Below are 20,880 nucleotides of genomic sequence, written 5' to 3'. Positions count from 1 at the left end.
ACAGTCTTTTAAACCAAGTAATAAAAGAAGTACTTCTGCTTTTAATATTGTTCACACTAATGTATAGGGGCCATATCATATCCCTTCCATGGGGGAGGATTCCGTTACTTTCTCTTGTTTGTGGATGATTATACACGATATTCTTGGATATATTTGATGAGATCACGTGATGAGGTTCCTAACATGGTACGACAGTTCCACTAGATGGTTCTCACACAGATTGGAGCGAGAACTAAGGCTTTTAGATCGAATAATGCCAGAGAGTACTTTGAGAAGGACCTGACCACGTATCTCTTAGAACATGGTGTAGTTCATCAGAGCAGTTGTGCATATACACAGCAACAGAATGGAATTGCTGAGAGGAAAAACAGACACATTGTGGAGGTGGCAAGGAGTCTTATGGTGTGTGCTTCAGTTCCTGTGCAGTTCTAAGGAGATGCAGTTCTTACAGCCGTGCATTTGATTAACCGTGTTCCTCCACGGACTTTGGGGTTTAAAGTGCCATTTAGTCTTCTTTTTCCAGATGGAGAGATATTTCATATACCTCTGAGGGTTTTTGGTTGTGTTTCTTTTGTTCACATTCTTGGCCCTCATCGCAAGAAATTGGATCCTAAGGCCAAGAAATGTGTTTTTCTTGGGTATGCTCAGAACCAAAAGGGGTATTGCTGTTATGACCCAGTGTCGAGGAGCGGATTTGTCACTATGGATGTTATGTTCTTTGAATCCACCTTCTTCTTCTCGAGTGGTTCTCCTCAGGGGGAGAGTTTTGGGGAGGAGAACTCACAATCTGTTCCTCTTCTTGTTTCTTTGGTGCCTCCACAAGTTCAGCCAACACCTCCATCAGTTCAGCTAGCATCTGCATCAGTTCAGCCAGCACCTGCACCTCCAGTTTCATTACCTGAGCCACTACGGGCAGCCTCACAGAAACATCAGTACCGACAGATGATGGTTGACTCCACACATCCTCAACCCACACCACTCTCTGTCAGTCCTTCTGAAACTCCAAATTCGGCAGATACAGTTCCAGGTATTCCTTTTGAGCCTGAGTCTATTATGTTTTCTGATGATAATGTTTCTACCCCTAACACCATTGTTGCAGTTGATCCCACTGACCTTGATCTTCCCATTGAACTTCATAAGGGGAAGAGAATGTGTACAACCCATTGCTTTTCACACCATCTTTCCTATAGTGCCTCATCACCCTCCTACCGTGCTTTTCTTTCTTTTCTGGATTTTGTGTCTATACCTAGGAATGTTACTGAGGCTTTCTCCAAACCTGAGTGGAAAACAGCCATGCAAGATGGGATGGATGCTTTGGTTAAAAACCAAACTTGGGAAATAGTTGATCTCCCCCCAGACAAGGAGATAGTCGTATGTAGATGGGTATTCACAGTGAAGTATAAGGTAGATGGCAAGATAGAGAGGTATAAAGCAAGGTTGGTAGAAAATGGGTATAATTAGACCAATGGTGTTGATTATTGGAAACCTTTGCACCAGTAGCTAGGATGAGTTCAATTCGTATCCTTTTATCTCTAGTAGCCACCTATTCATGGCCCTTGTTCCAGCTTGATGTCAAAAATGCCTTCCTCAATGGTGATTACAGGAAGAGGTATATATGGACATTCCATCAAGCTTTTATGAAAATGTTGGTAAAGGAAAGGTGTGCGGACTTAGAAAATCGTTGTATGGACTGAAACAGTCACCTAGGGCTTGGTTTGACAGGTTCAGAGGGGCACTCATCCGTTTTGGATACACAGACACTGTCTGATCACACCCTCTTTGTGAAGAGGAGAGATGCTCTGGTGTCAATTCTAATTGTGTATGTGGATGATATAGTGGTGACAGGAAATGATCTGGAGGAGATTGATGATCTCAAAAAGTCATTGCAACAAGAATTTGAAATCAAAGATCTTGGTGAACTCAAATACTTCTTGGGGATTGAAATTACAAGATCCAAGCATGGGATCTTCATTTCATAGAGAAAGTATGTACTTGACCTACTGCGGGAGACTGGGAAGCTGGGGACCAAACCAGCAGACACTCCTATTGATCCAAATCACAGAATTAATAGTGTGGATGTTGAGTTGGTAAAGGATGTGGGGAGATATCAAAGAATGGTGGGCCGACTGCTATATTTCTATATGACACGACCAGATATTTCTTATGATGTCAGTGTTGTGAGTCAATACATGCATGCACCTCGGGTTCAGCACTAGGAAGCTATTGAGAGAATACTTGCATATCTAAAAGAGCACCCTGGCAGAGGCATTCTTTTGTCAAATCATGAGAATCTGAAGCTAGAATCCTATACAGATGCAGACTGGGCAGGATGCTTAGATGATAGGAGGTCTACATCAGGACTGTTTACCTTTTTAGGTGGAAACTTGATCTCCTAGAAGAGTAAGAAGCAAGCGGTTGTGGCAAGGTGAAGTGCAAAGGCTGAGTGTAGATCCATGGCTCATGGTGTCTCATAGCTTCTTTGGGTTAGATCTCTTTTGAGTGACATTGGGGTGAAAGCAGAGGAACCTATGATGTTATACTGTGACAATCAGGCTGCAATCAATATTGCCCACAATCCAATTCAGCATGATAGGACAAAACACATTGAAGTTGATAGACACTTTATAAGAGAAAGGGTAACAACCGGAGAAGTTTGTTTGCCTTATGTCTCTTCAGAGTTGCAGCTGGCTGATGTTCTCACTAAAGGGGTGGCAAAGAACAAGCTTGAACATGATCTACGCAAGTTGGGAATGTGTGACATTTATTCCCAACTTGAGGGGGAGTGTTGAAGATTAATCAATTTTATGATGTTTTTCTGAGTAGATGTTTTATGTTAGTTGTTAGATAGGAGGTGGGAACCACAATAGTTATGTGAGTCCAAATTTTATTATGTTTTTGAGTGTTATATATGCTGTTTTATGTTTGGCCGCCCTATAAGGGCATAGTTGTCTTTGTACTGTTCTATTATTCTTAGTATAAATAAAATTTTGACTCACATAAGGGGGCGGCCAGATTATTGCTCTCTTTTCTTTTCAACTTCTCTTCTTCTCCTTCTCTCTTCCTTCTCTCTTCAAGAAACTACTTTTCTTTCATATTTTTTAATTCAGCAGATTTCTACTAGGGTTGGGGGCAAGCAGGGTGTTGAAACAAAAACAACGGCTTCAATAGGAAGCATAGATTCTAATATTTAGGGTTCTGTTTGGGAGAATAGTATATGGATATGGGTGTGGGTGTGGAAATATCAAGTATGACAAGAAATAAAAATCTAATTCCACTGGTTTGCCCAGATCAGACAATGGTCATAATCCATATTGGATCAAATCAGATTGAATCGCTGCTCTAAATGCTTTAGGCCAAGTTTGGTTGCAGTGCAATTTTATTTGCACTAGTGCAAATGCACGGGAATGCAAATTCGGGTTTAATTTTGTTTTGGGTTTTACTTTATTCTGCTTCAGGTCTTATTTTACTTCATTTGTACTGAAATCAAACAAAATAAGGGTAAATTTTTAAAGAAAAACAAATCAGAAATTGCACCCAAATCATTTGCACTACCATATAGTTTTGCATCAGTGCAAATAAACTTGCACTGCAACCAAATGCAGCCTTGGTGGCCATATGAAACTCAGCGGAAATGAACGAATATTAAAGGTAAACAACCCTCATTGAAAGAAAGCTTTGGAAAAAAAATCAAATCTGGCAAAGAAGATTTTTACTTTTTAGGTTTCTTTCTTTTTCCCTATTGATAACAGGATGAAAGAGGATTCTTTTTAATAACTAATATAAAAGTACAAAGCAGCAAGTAAGACCAAACCCCACTAGTTGAACAATAATAGATAAAAAAATACAGAGCCCCTACATCCCCTCAATAGCTATAGCCTGATATTGCTGGTACCAATACCATGTGATGTTGCAGCCAAAGGTCTAGCTTCCTCTATGTGATGTTGTTAGAAGATATTTGTTTTTTTTTATTTTGACAAGTTTATAGAAATGGCAATTGATTTAATTCAATATTCTAAATGATTTACAATACAATTATGATTTTCAGAACAATCACTCTTTACATAATCTGAAATACTCAAATATTTGTTTTCATTCATTGCATAGCATTTATAAGAAAATTTCAAGAGTTAAGGAGTGGAGGACAGTGCGCACCAGCTTTGAACCAAGTTAAATTAAGCATTGGTTGCATGGGAAGCCCTGGCAATTCTGGTATAGGAATCTTTAGAAATAGATATGGAGCCACTCTAACCATATTTTCAGGGCCCAAAGGTGTGAGAGAGCTGATCTATGCTGTACTACAAGGATTAGAATTGGGAACAGCTCATGATTTCAGGAATATGGTAGTGGAAGGGGATTCAAGGTACTAGCGGGTTGGTTGAGGGATAACAGTCAAGGATCATGCAATGAGGGAGGTCAAACCCAGGAGTTGAGTGGACACAGAAATCCTAAGAGTTAGTGGAAACCACCAGAGATTGACAAAGTAAAATGAAAATTTGATGGAAGCTCTATGGCATAGTTTTCAAGGCTCCAAGGCGAGGCTAGGCAACTGGGGGGCACCTTGTCGCCTAGGCGATGATTTTTTTATGTTAAAAACATAGATCCTAAGCTAGTTCCCTAGGTACCATAACCATAACCATATTTCTTTAATAATTATTCCAAAGGGTCATCACTCATTTACAGTTTGCGGATGACACAATTCTGTTTTGTGGAGGGGATGAGATTAGGTGGGTTAGAAACTTAAAACGGGTGATTAATGTCTTTGAACATGTGACCAACCTCAAAGTCAACTTTGATAAGAGTTGTGTGATTGGTATTAATATGAGGGCCGGAGAGGTGGAAGAAAGGGCCCAAATATTGGGATGCAAGATTGCATAATGGCCACTGAAATATTTGGGACTTCATTTAGGGGATAATCCTAGCAGAAGAGACTTTTGGAATCCAATGATTGAAAAATTCACAAAAAGGCTAGTTTCGTGGAAGAAAAACTACCTATCTTTGGGTGGTAGGATAACTTTGATTAAAGCAACCTTGGCGAACCTCCCGATCTACTTTCTGTCTGTGTTTAAAATTCCAGAGGGAGTGTGTAGGGTGTTGGAGAAACTCATGAGAGCTTTCCTATGAGAACCTGGGGAGGAGAAAAGGGATCATAGAGTTAGGTGGGATCTGGTAAATAGAGCCAAAAAGGATGGTGGTCTTGGCTTGGGTAACTTGCAGAAGAAGAATGAAGCCCTGTTGGGAAAATGGTTATGGAGACTGACAAAGGAAAAGGATAATATGTGGGCTAAAATAGTCCTAAGTATTCATGGGCAAGAGGCAGACGGCTGGGAAACGAGTGTTTCATCTAGGGCTACAAGAGTTTCTCCCTAGAAGTCTATTTATGCTATTCTTCCATCCTTCCTTCCTTTTATCAGGTATGACCTTTGCTCTGGTAATTCTGTAAGATTTTGGGAACATATCTGGGTGGGTAACACACCTCTGAAAGAGCAGTTTCCTTCTTTGTTCTCTCTCTCAAGGTTTAAAAATGAACCTATTGCTACTTTCCTAACCTTTTCTAATTCTGGCCTTGTTTGGAACATGGGCTTTCAAAGGCCTCTTAGAGACTCTGAATTGGATTCCATATCTAATTTGATTAAGATTCTGGAGGAGGTAGTTGTTGACCCCTCTAGATTGGACAGTAGGATTTGGGCTCCTACTCCCTCGGGTATTTTTTCATGCTCTTCTTTTTTCAAGGAATTAACCCATTCCCATTCGGCCCTTGATTTTCCTTTCCCGGTTCCAAAAGTTTGGGGTAGACCAATTCCTCCCAGAGTAGGTGCTTTATGCTGGGAAGCTATCCTAGTAAAGTGTAACACTTGTGACATCAAAAGAAAAGGCCAAGATGGTGTTTATCCCCGCACTGGTGTATCTTATATGTAAGAAGAATGGTGAGAGTTGTTATCACTTATTTGTTTCCTGTCTTTTTGTTTCAGAAATCTGGTGTTGGTTTTTCTCTCTTTTTGGTTGTAGGTGGCCCACTCCCCCAAGTGTGCAAAGCTTGTTTAACTCTGCTCCAGTGAGGGGTTTAAAAAAGAGAGGTAAGATCTTGTGGACATGTGTAAGAGCAGCTGTATGCTGGACAGTGTGGGAAGAAAGAAATCAACAAACTTTCCAGGAAAAAGAAAAGAACAAAGAAGCCAGCATTGATTTAATCTACATTAGGGTGGTTCATTGGGCCAAGTCTATGAAGCTTTTTGAAGGCTTCTCAGCAGGAGATATCATTAGAAAATGGAAAGAAGTTGTCCGGTCTGCTCGGTTGATTAATGCCCCTGTTCTAACTTGGTCTCCTCCAACTATGGGGTTCACTAATTGAATTTTGATGGCAGCAGTGAAGGAAACCCAGGCCCTTCAGGTATAGGAGGAGTGTTCAGGGATGAAGAAGGTCGAATTATGGCCATGTTTTCAGGGCCTATAGGTTGGGGGGATTCTCTGAGAGCTGAAATTTCAGCAGTATTAGAAAGAATAAAAAGAGCCAAACAGCTGAATATTAGGAAGCTGCTGGTGGAGGGTGATTCGAAACTGGCTATTAACTGGATGCAGAAGGAAGAGGCTAGTTTATGGAAGTTCTCGAATGAAAAAAAGAGAACTTACCAGCTCACTCAAGACATGCAAATTCAGTTTCAGTGGTCCAAGAGAAGTGCCAATTCTTTTGCAGATTATCTAGCTAAACAAGGGGTGGGAAGAACTAGTTTCTTTTGGGCTGTATTGTAATGTGATGTTTTATTTTTAGGGTGGGGTAAGAGATTTTACCCCCCTTCTTGTTGTATCTTTTCCATCTCCTTTTATTAATAAAAGTTTCTGTTATTGATCAATAAAAAAAAAAAAAAACAATGGGTTGGGTAGCTACAGCTAGCCTAACAAATATGGGTCCTCGGATTGCTGTTAAGGCAAAAAAGACCAACAAATCACACCATCTCTGCAATTTTAAAAAAAAAAAAAACCTGCATTTCTTCATATCATAGCAGTGTTCAGTACCATGGTTTCCTGAAGGTGTGTTCTGGTTGAACCTCCTAGACCCTACTGTGGTGTTGTTGAAATCAACATGGTTTGAACCAGACCAAACTCTATGAGGTGTTCAGTAATGTGGTGCAGCTTGTTATTGTCCATCCTAATTTCTAAGAGGACACTTTAGTCATATCATATATACAGACATATATATAGTTGTCCAATCCACAGTTAAATGGATGGAACAACAACATTTTTCCAGACAGAAATGGATAATATTTTGTTTGTTAAAATCATATGTGGATGGTCTCAGAATGCAAAAAACAAACAAACAAACTCAAACAAACTTATCCAATAGGTGTGGCATGTTCCAGCACCAACTAATCCATGAAAAACCTACCCTACTAAACACCCCCTATAATGGTAAGAAAGTCCAAAAAAGTTTATAAAAACCATTATAATGGTATCAGATCTGCCTAAATGAGTATACTGCAAAAATTATTTCTTTCCAAGATATACTTAGGCAACCAGATTTGCTAAGGCATGAAGGAAGAAACATCTACAACACTTTTAACTCAGAAGAATAAGAAAAGCAAAGAACAAGAGACTATATTAGCTAAAATTTTACAAAAATATAGCAACCAAAAGCAAGCTAGTTTTGCAACAGAGGAGTATCAATAGTTCAAGTTCCCTTACATCAGAACTGCACGTGCAATGGCCAGATCATCTTCACCTGGATAGCACTATAATGTAAAAGAGAAATTAGCAAAAGCTCATTTTGATCCATCCATATATAACCAACAAATAAAACTACCAGATTTAGCAGTGAAAATAGATGCAATGTTCAATCATGCATACACTCCCTGTTTGATGATAGGATACACATTTATTACTTACTGAAATAATGTAAATGAAAATAAATGAATAAATATACAGGAAAAAAGAATGAAAGCAATCCCAAGAATATAATGCATGTTGGATACTGAAATATTCAATTTATCTTTGTATATTAAAGTTTGCTTCATATGTAAACCTTGTGCAAAATGGACCTTGACATCCAAGCATATAACATGTTAAAAACTCAGTCAAGATGAGAGCACAGTTTGTCAAGGACATGAAATACATAACATGATATGAACTATGTTAGAATCATTTCCAACAAAACCCAACGGATAAACTTGTACAACTGATATCATGTGCATCATAGAATCCAAGACCATAAGGACTAAGAGAAAGCAAAGAAGGCTAACCTTTCCCATAAAATTCACCAGTGATGTAGCAAACTTTTCAGGGTATTTTCCTCGGACAAAATGAAATGACACTCTAGCCATGTCCTGAAAAGCAGCAGTCTGTTGGTTTTAAATATACCAATAAAACATAAGTGCAAATCAAGTGTAAAGCATTAGAGACACCTGTGCTATCCAAGTCCCAAATATGTCATATATTGGGGCATATAAGTAAAGATCATTTATGAGCCTGTGGCACTACAAGTGCCTTCCTGATCATACAGAAGTAATTAATAACATGCCCTGCCACACAGATTGTTCCACATATGTTGTGATGGAGGCACTTATCCTTTTTTTCATTTGGGTGGGGGTGGAACAAAGAGATGGAGGCACTTATTGTGCAGTAGAAAACCTTACACAAGTTGCCACTGAAAACATCATAAAATCATGACCAGATCCAGATTTATAAGGCCATTAGCCAATGTTGGTCCCAGACTCCCAGATATCCAGGGTCTTGGGACTTGGGAGGGGTGGACTGGATAGGGAGTTAACCTTTGGCATTTTTTTTGGCACAAAGAAGCTACTCTAAGACTCATTGATCAATAATGCATAAGAGTATATTTTTACATGCAAAAAGCATATAGATGAATATGATCATGTAAACAAAGTAGCTGAGAATATTAGGAGCTTTAGAGAAAGATATTACATACTTACAAATAATTTAATAACTATTAAGAAGCCACATGAAGGTTAAATAGCACCTCAAATGGCTTTAAATATGTAGAAGCACATATAAATAAATATACATGAAAGGAAGGGATGTCAACAGGTCATGTCCAGCACGCTTTGGCTCAACCTAAACCCGACCTGAAGACACTTCAACCCAAATCAACTACATAAAATGGAAAACCAAACCCAATCTGACAGTCTGACCAGCCCCACAAATAGTAAACCTATACTCAATTAATGTTATATGTAAAAGTGTTTCAATGCTACAATGTCAGAGGGCCAGATGTGCCTCAACCTAGAACCTAATTAAGGCTGACCTGACCCATTGGCATCTCTAATGAAAGGCTTTGGACAATAACCTGACAGAACCATCTGAAATCGTGACGTTTTCAAATGGAAAACATGTACATTCTGTGCAAGAAGAATAAAGCCTATCAACTTTTCATCCATTGCTGGTTTTCAGATTTCATCATGAATTTCTTCTTTCCTATTTTTGAGATAAAGGAAGTTTAAGGAGACCACTGGCTTTGGTCAAAGCTAGAAAGGAGCAAAAGGGCCAAAATAACATGGAGCATCATTCTATTTGCAGTTTGTCGGGGCACTTGGAGAGATAGAAAAAGATGTATCTTTGAAGATAAACACAAACAAAGAAGAAAACTTGTAGCAGAGGTTCACACATTGGTGGCTGACTGGACTTTACACCTTTCAGATTTCAAAAAGATGAGTAGGGAAGATCTTTGGGATAACGTGTGGTCTTCAGTGGAAGATTCTGATAAGAATTCAAATCCTTAAAAATTTAAACTAAGAAATATATATCCATATTTTCATCAACTTTTGGTATGTTTATAGTGTTGTGTGTTGTTGGCAAAAGCTCTTCACCTGAAGTTGTAATCCTTTTCTCTCCAGTTTAATGAAATTTCATATTTTCATCAACTTTTGGTATGTTTATAGTGTTGTGTGTTGTTGGCAAAAGCTCTTCACCTGAAGTTGTAATCCTTTTCTCTCCAGTTTAATGAAATTTTAATTTCTTACTATCAAAAACAATATGCATGAAAGAAATCTCAAGGTGTAAGGAATGTGCTTCTATATTTTCAGGCATGAACCTCAAGGCATTGTACACAAGTCTCGCCTTGCCTTGTCCAATTGTTAAAATACTCATATACATCAGTAATATTCCCCAATAAATAGCATGAAGTTGCTCAGAAAAACAAATTAACCTACTTACATGGAAACAAATTACTAATGTGATAAATAATTGGGTTAAGAGAACTAACAAAAAGTTTCCAAAACATTACAAGGAACATAAATGTTGCATTGATTTCTAAATTCCTAGTTTTTTGGCCTTTAACATGAATTGGGGTTGCAGTAACTAGATTTCCAAGCCAGCTATTTCAGGAAGCCAGTGAAGCATATATCACTGGGCTAGAAGTAGTAAGAGGTCTTAAGGCCTGAAGGCAACCTCAACCACTCTGCAAGCCTAATAAGGTCCATTGTTGAATCGAACCACAACCTGGGCCCATATTGGCCAGTTTGCTCACAAGGCAAATGATTAAGAAGGAAATTTTGATGATGAAGTAGTAACAATCTGATACTTCATGAGGAAGGTCTTCCATCAAACCTACCATTTCAGGAGATTCAGAAAATAAATATTCTGCTAACATTTCATGTATTTCAGGAGATCCACCACTGGAAGCTCCAGATTCTGCAGACCACCTGATGAAATATAAAGTATTGTAAGGACTTTGGAGCAAATACAAATCCAAGAATCACCAAAAAGCAATACAGGATACAAAAAAAAAAACTGTCCACCATGTCACAAAGAACAAATATAATTGGAGATACAAAGGAAAAGCTAACGAAAACTTCCTACAAAATTGATAAAGCAAAACAGAAGAAGCTTGTATTGAATCATAAAGTGTTATATATTTATTTTAGTAACCTGTGTCTGATTTCTTTGGGTCTCCTTCCTCCTATGGGGTGGGATGGAATTTGGAGTTCGTGAGAAACATTAGAGAGTCTGAAATCTCATCAGTGTCTAACCTATTGATTTTTTTTTTTTTTTTGATCAATAAAAAGAGATCCCATTAATGTAAAGACAAATTACAGAGGTTACAGGTTACGAGTAGCCTCAGCTACCCCACTACAATTTAATGTATCCACTATTAGATTAATTTTTCATTCTTACAGCTGAGCCCAGAAACAGTGATCCCTGTTTATCCCTTGTTTGGCTAGCTGGTCTGCAAATCCATTTGTTGCTCTAGGGGTCCACTGAATTGATAGCTGCATGTCCTTGGATAGGCTTTTAATCTTATTGATGTCATTTCTGAATAGCTAGGGTGTGCTGTCATTTTGTTTTAACCAACTGATGATCACTTTGGAATCACCTTCCACAACCAGCTTTTCCACCCCCAGATCCTTAGCTTTTTGTATCCCATATACCATTGCCTTCAGTTCAGCTGTAGTGGAATTTCCAATTCCAATGGGACCCGAAAACAGCCCCCACACAATTCCTCTTTCATTTCCTATAACCCCTCCAATTCCAGATCTTCCTGGGTTACCAAAACTGCTGCCATCAAAGTTTAATTTGAGTTCAGGGGGCTCCCAATCCTTCAAGACCTTCTTTTTTACCGATGAAGAGGAAGCAACTGTCCTCCAATTCCTAATTATATCACCCACTGTAAATTTTTAAAATAAATTCAGTGTTTTCACCCATGAAGCCACCTTCATCATGATACTTTCTATCAGTTCTTCCTTGCATCTTTTCTAGTCTTCAAATATTCTCAGATTTCTTTCCTCCCATAGTATCCATAGAGTAGAAAGCTTGCTGAATTAAAAAAAATATATATATGAAATAAAAGGAGTTTCTTGAAGAAAGAAGAAAGAGAGAAGGAGAAGAAGAGAAGTTGAAAAGAAAGGAGACCAATGATCTGGCCGCCCCCTTCACTTATTATTTATATTAAAAATAATAAAGCAGTACAAAGACAACTATGCCCTTATAAGGCGGCAAGACATAAAACAGCATATATAAGACACAAAAACATAATAAAATTTGGACTCACATAATTGCTATGGTCCCCACCTCCTATCTAACAACTAACATAAAACATCTACTCATAAAAACATCATAAAACTGATTAATCTTCAACACTCCCCCTCAAGTTGGGAGTAAATGTCACACATTCCCAACTTGCGTAGATCATGTTCAAGCTTGTTCTTTGCCACCCCTTTAGTGAGAACATCAGTTAGTTGCAACTCTGAAGAGACATAAGGCAAACAGACTTCTCCGGTTGTTACCCTTTCTCTTATAAAGTGTCTATCAACTTCAATGTGTTTTGTCACAGTATAACATCATAGGTTCCTCTGCTTTCACCCCAATCTCACTCAAAAGAGATCTAACCCAAAGAAGTTCTGAGACACCATGATCTATAATCAACCTCTGTACTTCACCTTGCCACAACCGCTTGCTTCTTACTCTTCCAGGAGATCAAGTTTCCACCTACAAAGGTACACACTCCTAATGTAGACCTCCTGTCATCTAAGCATCCTGCCCAGTCTGCATCTGTATAGGACTCTAGCTTCAGATTCTCATGATTTAAGAAAAGAATGCCTCTGCCAGGGTGCTTTTTCAGATATGCAAGTATCCTCTCCATAGCTTCCCAGTGCTAAACCCGAGGTGCATGTATGTACTGACTCACAACACAGATAGCATAAGAAATATATGGTCGTGTCATACACAAATACAACAACCGGCCCACATTTCTTTGATGTCTCCCTACATGCTTTACCAATTCACCATCCACACCATTAACTCTGTGATTTGGATCAATAGGAGTGTCTGCTGGTTTGGTCCCTAGCCTCCCAGTCTCCCGCAATAGGTCAACTACATACTTTCTCTGTGAAAGAAAGATCCCATGCTTGGATCTTGCAACTTCAATCCCCAAGAAGTATTTGAGCTCACCAAGATCTCTGATCTCAAATTCTTGTTGCAATGATTTTTTGAAATCATCAATCTCCTCCAGATCATTTCCTGTCACCGCTACTATATCATCCACATACACAATCAGAATTGACACCAGAGCATCTCTCCTCTTCACAAAGAGAGTGTGATCAGACTGTGTCTATGTGTATCCAAAATGGATGAGTGCCCCTCTGAACCTGTCAAACCAAGCCCTAGGTGAATGTTTTAATCCATACAGAGATTTTCTGAGTCTGCACACCTTTCCCTTACCAACATTCTCATAAAAGCCTGTTGGAATGTCCATATATACCTCATCCTGTAAATCACCATTGAGGAAGGCATTTTTGACATCAAGCTAGAACAAAGGCCATGAATAGGTGGCTACTAGAGAAAAAAGGATACGAACAGAACTCAACTTAGCTAATCAACATTGTAGGTCTAAGTATACCCTTTTGCTACCAACCTTGCCTTGTACCTCTATATCTTGCCATCAGCCCTATACTTCACTGTGAATACCCATCTACATCCGACTATCTCCTTGTCTGGGGGGAGATCAACTATTTCCCAAGTTTGGTTTTTAACCAAAGCATCCATCCCATTTTGAATGGCTGTTTTCCACTCAGGTTGGGAGAAAGCCTCAGTAACATTCCTGGGTATAGACAAAAAATCCAGGAAAGAAAGAAAAGCACGGTAGGAGGGTGATAAGGCACTATAGGAAAGATGGTGTGAAAAGCAATGGGTTGTACACTTTCTCTTCCCATTATGAAGTTCAATGGGAAGATCAAGGTCAGTGGGATCAACTGCAACAATGGTGTTAGGGAATAGAAACATTATCATCAGAAAACATAACAGACTCAGGCTCAAAAGGAATACCTGGAACTGTATCTGCCGAATTTGGAGTTTCAGAAGGACTGACAAAGAGTGGTGTGGGTTGAGGATGTGTGGAGTCAACCATCATCTGTCGGCGCTAATGTTTCCGTGAGGCTGCCCGTAGTGGCTCAGGTAATGAAACTGGAGGTGCAGGTGCTGGCTGAACTGATGCAGATGCTAGCTGAACTGATGGAGGTGTTGGCTGAACTTGTGGAGGCACCAAAGAAACAAGAAGAGAAACAGATTGTGATTTCTCCTCCCCAAAACTCTCCCCCTAAGGAGAACCACTCGAGAAGAAGAAGGTGGATTCAAAGAACATAACATCCATAGTGACAAATCTGCTCCTCGACACTGGGTCATAACAGCAATACCCCTTTTGGTTCTGAGCATACCCAAGAAAAACACATTTCTTGGCCTTAGGATCCAATTTCTTGCGATGAGGGCCAAGAATGTGAACAAAAGAAACACAACCAAAAACCCTCAGAGGTATATGAAATATCTCTCCATCTAGAAAAAGAAGACTAAATGGCACTTAAACCCCAAAGTCCGTGGAGGAACACGGTTAATCAAATGCACGGCTGTAAGAACTGCATCTCCTCAGAACTGCACAGAAACTGAAGCACACACCATAAGACTCCTTGCCACCTCCACAATGTGTCTGTTTTTCCTCTCAGCAATTCCATTCTGTTGCTGTGTATATGCACAACTGCTCTGATGAACTACACCATGTTCTAAGAGATACGTGGTCAGGTCCTTCTCAAAGTACTCTCTGGCATTATTCGATCTAAAAGCCTTAGTTCTCGCTCCAATCTGTGTGAGAACCATCTAGTGGAACTGTCGTACCATGTTAGGAACCTCATCACGTGATCTCATCAAATATATCCAAGAATATCGTGTATAATCATCCACAAACAAGAGAAAGTAACGGAATCCTCTCCCATGGAAGGGATATGATATGGCCCCTATACATTAGTGTGAACAATATTAAAAGCAGAAGTACCTCTTTTATTACTTGGTTTAAAATACTGTCTACAATGCTTTCCTAACTGACAACTCTCACACTCCAAAGTAGATAATTGAACAGACTCGAACAACTTTGGGAAAAGACATTCAAAGAACTAAAAAAAGATGTCACAAGCGATTGTGCCAAAGCATAATCTGGTTCATTGACTCCGACCCACTACTACTGTTGCTGCTAACATGATGGCCATGATGTCTCGGGATCTCATCCAGAAGGTACTCTATTCACCTCATGACCACTCCTAATCATTTTCTTTGACTCTAGGTCCTAGAAAACACAATTACTATGAAGAAAGGTCATAGAACAATTCCAATTTTTTGCAAAGAACTAACAGACAGTAAGTTGGTATGAAGTCTAGGGACATATAAAATAGAAGACGGAGTTTTATCATTGGTCACTCTAATTGTCCCCTTCCCAACAATGGGCATATTGTGAACCATCTGTTGTAGAGACTCTGTCTCTACCAGAACACAACTGATAGGAACTTGAAAGGGTAGGGGCATTAGTCATGTGCTCAGATGCTCCTGAGTCTATAATCTAGAGAGGTCCCTCCTTACCTGAAGTGGATGCAAGATTTGCAGTTGCATATGAGCTACCTGTATGTGCAAAGGAAGAGGTGTAGTTGGCTCCTGCATTCTGCTGTCCATCTGGAAGGCTAGAGCTAGGTGAATCTTTTTTACTCATAAGCTGTCCAAACCTCTCCAATTCTGTTCTCACTGCTGCTACTGCAATAGATTCCCAATCAGTTTGGGAAAGAGGGGCTGAGTAGTCTCCTATAGTGGCTACATTTGCATTTCCCTTCTTGTTTCTTATCCGAGCAGGCATAAGATTTGGATGAAGCTTTCAACAAGTGTCCTTGGTATGCTTAGGCTTCTTGCAATAATCCCACACCAAGTCCTTTTTTATCTTCCCTTCTACTTTCACTACTCCCCCTGTCTCCATTCGGCTTAGGTTTTGTTGTACCAACCATAGCCGACTGGTCAATCCCAGGCTGTCTCAGCATTACATTTCTCCCCCTCTCCTCTCTAGAGTCAAAGGCATAGGCCTGAGAGAATGTCACACCCTCCCTAGAAAGAATATGCTGCCTAGCAATGCCAAATTCAGGGTTCGCCCTACCAAGAACTCAAAAACCCTATTCCTCTCTACCAGTCTGTGATAGGTTGCTGCATAATTTACACTTTCCCATACCACAATTTCTAAGTGATCTATTTCTTGCCATAGGGTTTTCAGCATGGAGAAATACATAGCAAGAGGTTTTTCTCCCTGTTTCATACTTATCACCTGATTTCTTAACTGATAGGTTTTGGCTTCATTTTGTTTCTGAGAGTATGTTTCAGTCACTCCATCCCAAATCTCCTTAGCAATATTAGCTCATAGGAAATTTTTTGCAATATGAGGTAACATAGAATTACACAGTGAGGACATTACCATGTAATTCTCCTGCAGCCTTCGAGAAGAGTCTGTATCAGGTTTCTTCTCCTCCCCAGTGAGATACCCTAATTTTCCACGGGCACCAATAGCCATTTTAGCTGATTGTGTGCCCACTCCAAATAATTTGTACCATCAAGTTTTACTATAGTAATGATCCCATACCCAAAAGTATCACTACTACCTCCAACACCCAGTTCCACAGTACCGGTAGATTTCATCTCGGTATTCCAATTCTCCATCTTACTTCAAACATTTCAACAGTATGAAAAAAAAATAGATTGGAGACCTTCAAAAAATAATTTAATATCACACGCACAGAAACCAACCCTTCCGGAAGAAGAAAACCCTAACTGGAGGGAAATCTCTCTCCTTCCCACGCCTCCCAACAGAGAGAAAAGTGAATCGATCACTCCAAGAGGCTCAGAAAATTCTAGAAACCAAGCTGCCCTCTTCAGAAAATCAAAAGAAAACTAACAATACCTGGGCGCCCAAGATTAGATAAAAAACAAAGAGTCCAACTTTTCTGGGACTCTTCCCCGTACTCCAGTTCTTCCTGATTTTGATGTCGAACAGTAGATCACCTTCCTGATGACTAGAGCCCACCAAAAAATCCAAGAACTGGGCAATCTATAGCAGATCGATCAGCCCTTTACTACTTCATGCAGTCGGTTGATCTAGGGCTGCATGAGAATGCTTCAAGAAACCCTAGTCGATGCTCTGATACCAAGTAGAAAGCTTGCTGAATTAAAAATATATATATATATATGAAATAAAAAGAGTTTCTTGAAGAAAGAAGGAAGAGAGAAGGAGAAGAAGAGAAGTTGAAAAGAAAGGAGAGCAATGATCTAGCCTCCACCTTTACTTATTATTTATATTAAAAATAATAGAGCAGTACAAAGACAACTATGCCCTTATAGGGCGGCAAGACATAAAACATCATATATAAGACACAAAAACATAACAAAATTTGGACTCACATAACTATTGTGGTCCCCACCTATCTTACAACTAACATAAAACATCTACTCGTAAAAATATCATAAAACTGATTAATCTTCAACACATAGCATTGTTGCCCTTGTGCACCTCTATAGTATTCTCCCTCTTCACTTTGACCATCTAAAAGTAGATGGCTCAAACAATCTCCCCAAGCTCACCAAGGGTGTCCCACCTGCATCCAAATAGGTAGAAGAACCAATTCCAAATACTACAAGGAAGAGAACAGGAAACAAGAATATGAAAGGCATTCTCACCATTTGACTTACATAAACAGCACCGATTTGGTGAAAGGCATTGTAGAGAACATTAATGTGGTCCCCACCTTGTTTATGTTTGTTTATTTATGTTTAGTTTCAGTTGGTAGTTATTGGTAGTTATTTTTATTTCATTGTTTATGTAATCAGTAGGGGTAATTCAGGCTTTTCCCCCTATTTTTAATTATCAATATAAATTGCTATGGGGCGACAATCAAAGTCAAGACCCACAATTCTTTTGACTTCTCCTCTTCGTCTTCTCCTTCTCTTATTCTCGAATATGTTCTTGTTTTTTGTGCATTATATCTAGGACTGATTGCAGCCCTATTCGACAACTTGGTATCAGAACCAACCTAGGGCTTCTCATGTTAGTCTAATCAAGCTGACTACATGAGAACTTCCTAGGGTTGGAAGTTCCAGCAGAGATAAGACCATCGGCTGATTCTTGGAGGTTGGAGGTGGCTAGAAGCATTATGTTTAACTCCAATGTGCCTATACGATTATGGAGAGATGCCATTCATACAGCTGTATATCTTATCAACCAAGTCCATTCACGGGTTCTAGACATGAAAGTTCCATTCACCCTGTTATATCCTGATAAAGAGTTGTTCACTATTCCCCTTAAGACCTTTGGATGTACTTGCTTTGTTCAGACCCGTGGACCTCATCGTTCTAAATTTGATCCTAAAGCCTCAAAATGCATTTTCCTTGGTTATATGCACAAACTCAAAAGGGATATTGCTGCTATGAACCTACTTCTAAGAGGAGGTTTGTCTCTATGGATGTCACTTTCTTTGAGGATGTACCCTATTATCCTGGGGTGTCTTCTCAGGGGGAGAGTAGTGAGGTGGGGGTTCATTCATCAAAAATTTCATTACCTATCCCAATCACTAAAGAGGAGTGTAGTGAGGAGGGTTGTCAAAAGTATCGGGATTTGAGAGTTTATCATAGGCGGTGGAGGCAGGTCGATCATCAATAGTCCAGGCCAGTTCCATTCCTTCTGCAAATCCAGATCCAAGTACCACAATTCATTCATCTTCCATTACAGATGAGATACCTCCCATTGTTGAGCCTCCACCTCCATTAGATGACCTTGATCTCCCCATTGCAATCCGTAAAAAGAAACGTCATTGTACCTCATCTACGGCTCATTGTATTTCCTATTTCTTTTCTTATGATCATTTGTCTCCCTCTTACAAGTCCTTTTTGGCATCCATTGCTGCTATTCCCATTCCTAGAACAGTGGACGAAGCCTTGTCAGTCCCTGAGTGGAAAGATGCAATGAAGGTATAAATGGATGCCCTTCTGAAGAACAATACATGGAAGCTAGTTGATCAACCTAAAGGGAAGAAACCAGTTGGGTGTAGATGGGTGTTTATAGTGAAGCATAATACTGATGGTTTCATTGAAAGGTATAAGGCCAAATTAGTTGCAAACGGATTTACTCAGACATATGGCATAGACTATTTGGAGACTTTTGCACCAGTAGCAAAGATGAACACTATCAGGGTTTTATGATCTCTTGCAGCAAATTACTCATGGCCCTTATTTCAGATGGATGTTAAAAACACCTTCCTCAATGGTGGCTTGCAAGAAGAAGTGTACATGCAGTTGCCTCCTGAATTTTATAGTGCAAAAACAGGAAAGAAGGTTTGCCAACTGAATAAGGCCTTATATGAACTGAAACAGTCTCCTAGAGCCTGGTTTGATAGATTCAGACAAGCTCTTGAAAAATTTGGCTATGTATAGGCCCAGTCAAATTACACTCTCTTTATTAAGAAAGTGGATACCTCTTTAACACTGCTAGCTGTATATGTGGATGATATTGTGGTGACAGGGAGTGATACCCATGAGATTGACTCTCTTAAGCAACTCCTTCACCAAGAATTTGAGATCAAAGACATAGGAGAGCTTCGATATTTCTTGGGTATTGAGGTAACACGGTCTAAGCATGGGATTTTTGTTTCCCAAAGAAAGTATGTTCTTGATTTGTTGGAAGAAACAAGGAAGCTAGGTGTTAAACCTGCTAACACACCTATTGAACAAAATCACAAGATCAGTGTTGAAGGTGGAGAGCCCCTTGAAGATAAAGTTATGTTCCAACGATTGGTTGGAAAACTTCTCTATCTTTGTCTCACACGACCAGACATCAGTTATGCAGTCAATGTTGTTAGGCAATATATGCATTCTCCTAGAACTACTCACCTACTTGCAATTGAGAGGATACTGGCATATTTGAAGAGATGTCCAGGCAGAGGTATACTATTCAAAGATAATGGTCACATGAAAATAAAAGTCTACATAGATGTTAATTGGGTTGGATGTGTTGATGATAAGAGGTCTACCTCTGGGTATTGTGCCTTTGTAGAGGGCAATCTTGTTTCTTGGAGGAGTAAGAAAGGAAATGTTGTTACTCATTCCAGTGTTGAAGCTGAATATAGGTCAATGGCAAATGGTGTGGCTGATGTATTATGGTTGAAATCCCTATTTGAGGAGTTGGGTATCACTTATGAGAAGCCCCTAATGTTGTACTATGATAATCAGGCTGCTATTAACATAGCCCATAATCCGGTTTAGCATGACAAAACTAAGCATATTGAAGTGGACCAACACTTTATCAGAGAGAGAGTTACTTCACAAGAAGTGTGCCTTCCATATATCACCTCCAACATGCAACTTGCAGATCTCTTCACTAAGGCAGTTCCAAAGAAAAACTTGGAGACAGACCTATGCAAGTTGGGAATGACAAACATCTATTCCCAACTTGAGGGGGAGTGTAGAGAACATTAACGTGGTCCCCACCTTGTTTATGTTTGTTTATTTACGTTTTGTTTCAGTCAATAGTTACTTTCAGTTGGTAGTTATTCTTATTTCATTGTTTATGTAATTAGTAGGGGTAATTCAGGCTTTTCCTCCTATTTTTAATTACCAATATAAATTGTTGTGGGGCGACAATCAAAGTCAAGACCCACAATTCCTTTGACTTCTTTTTTTCTTCTTTTCTTCTCTTCTTCTTCTCTTATTCTCGAATCTGTTCTTCTTGTCTTTGTGCATTATATCTAGGACTGACTGCAGTCCTATTCGATAATTGGCACCAACCAGGTCTTTTCCTCTGCATCAGATCACTAGTGTTAATTGCACTATGATAGACCTCCCAACAAAAGGCACCCATTTTGTGGGGGATAGGTCGATACCAAACTTCTTGTATAGGGATAGGTACCCCAAGTTGGGCAGGAGAAGACAAGGACTTGAAAAAGGAGGCACAGCTGAAAACTCTGAAAGGATGAAGAGCTCAAAGTCTAGTGTTTTGTTTAGAAGTGTCTAGAAACACCCCATCTAGCAGCTGGAGTAGAGAGGACAATGAACCCAATTCTGAGTCCCAAACATTTATGCGAAGTTTGGTGTGCCCCT

The 20,880-nt window shown here is 39.5% G+C and overlaps 1 protein-coding gene across 5 annotated transcripts in view; it reads right to left on the bottom strand.

Annotated features, from left to right (window-relative positions):
• Positions 1–20,880, bottom strand: part of LOC104597276 (golgi-to-ER traffic-like protein) — a 47,338-nt gene that overhangs the window by 16,524 nt on the left and 9,934 nt on the right. For 3 of the 5 annotated variants that reach the window (XM_088898003.1, XM_088898006.1, XM_010258737.3), the window contains exons 6-8: positions 10,559–10,649; positions 8,232–8,330; positions 7,678–7,724 (exon numbers count right to left, since the gene is read on the bottom strand). In XM_088898003.1, coding sequence (XP_088754129.1) covers positions 7,678–7,724; positions 8,232–8,330; positions 10,559–10,649 — 237 coding nt within the window. The remainder of the gene's footprint in view (positions 1–7,677; positions 7,725–8,231; positions 8,331–10,558; positions 10,650–20,880) is intronic. The other 2 variants (XM_088898005.1, XM_088898004.1) reach the window with 1 other exon arrangement.

Source organism: Nelumbo nucifera, chromosome 2, assembly GCF_055504915.1.
Source record: "Nelumbo nucifera cultivar China Antique chromosome 2, China Antique-T2T, whole genome shotgun sequence".
NCBI lineage: Eukaryota > Viridiplantae > Streptophyta > Magnoliopsida > Proteales > Nelumbonaceae > Nelumbo > Nelumbo nucifera.
The sequence above is the reverse complement of the archived record's forward strand: the minus strand, read 5'-3'. Positions and strand labels throughout refer to the sequence as shown.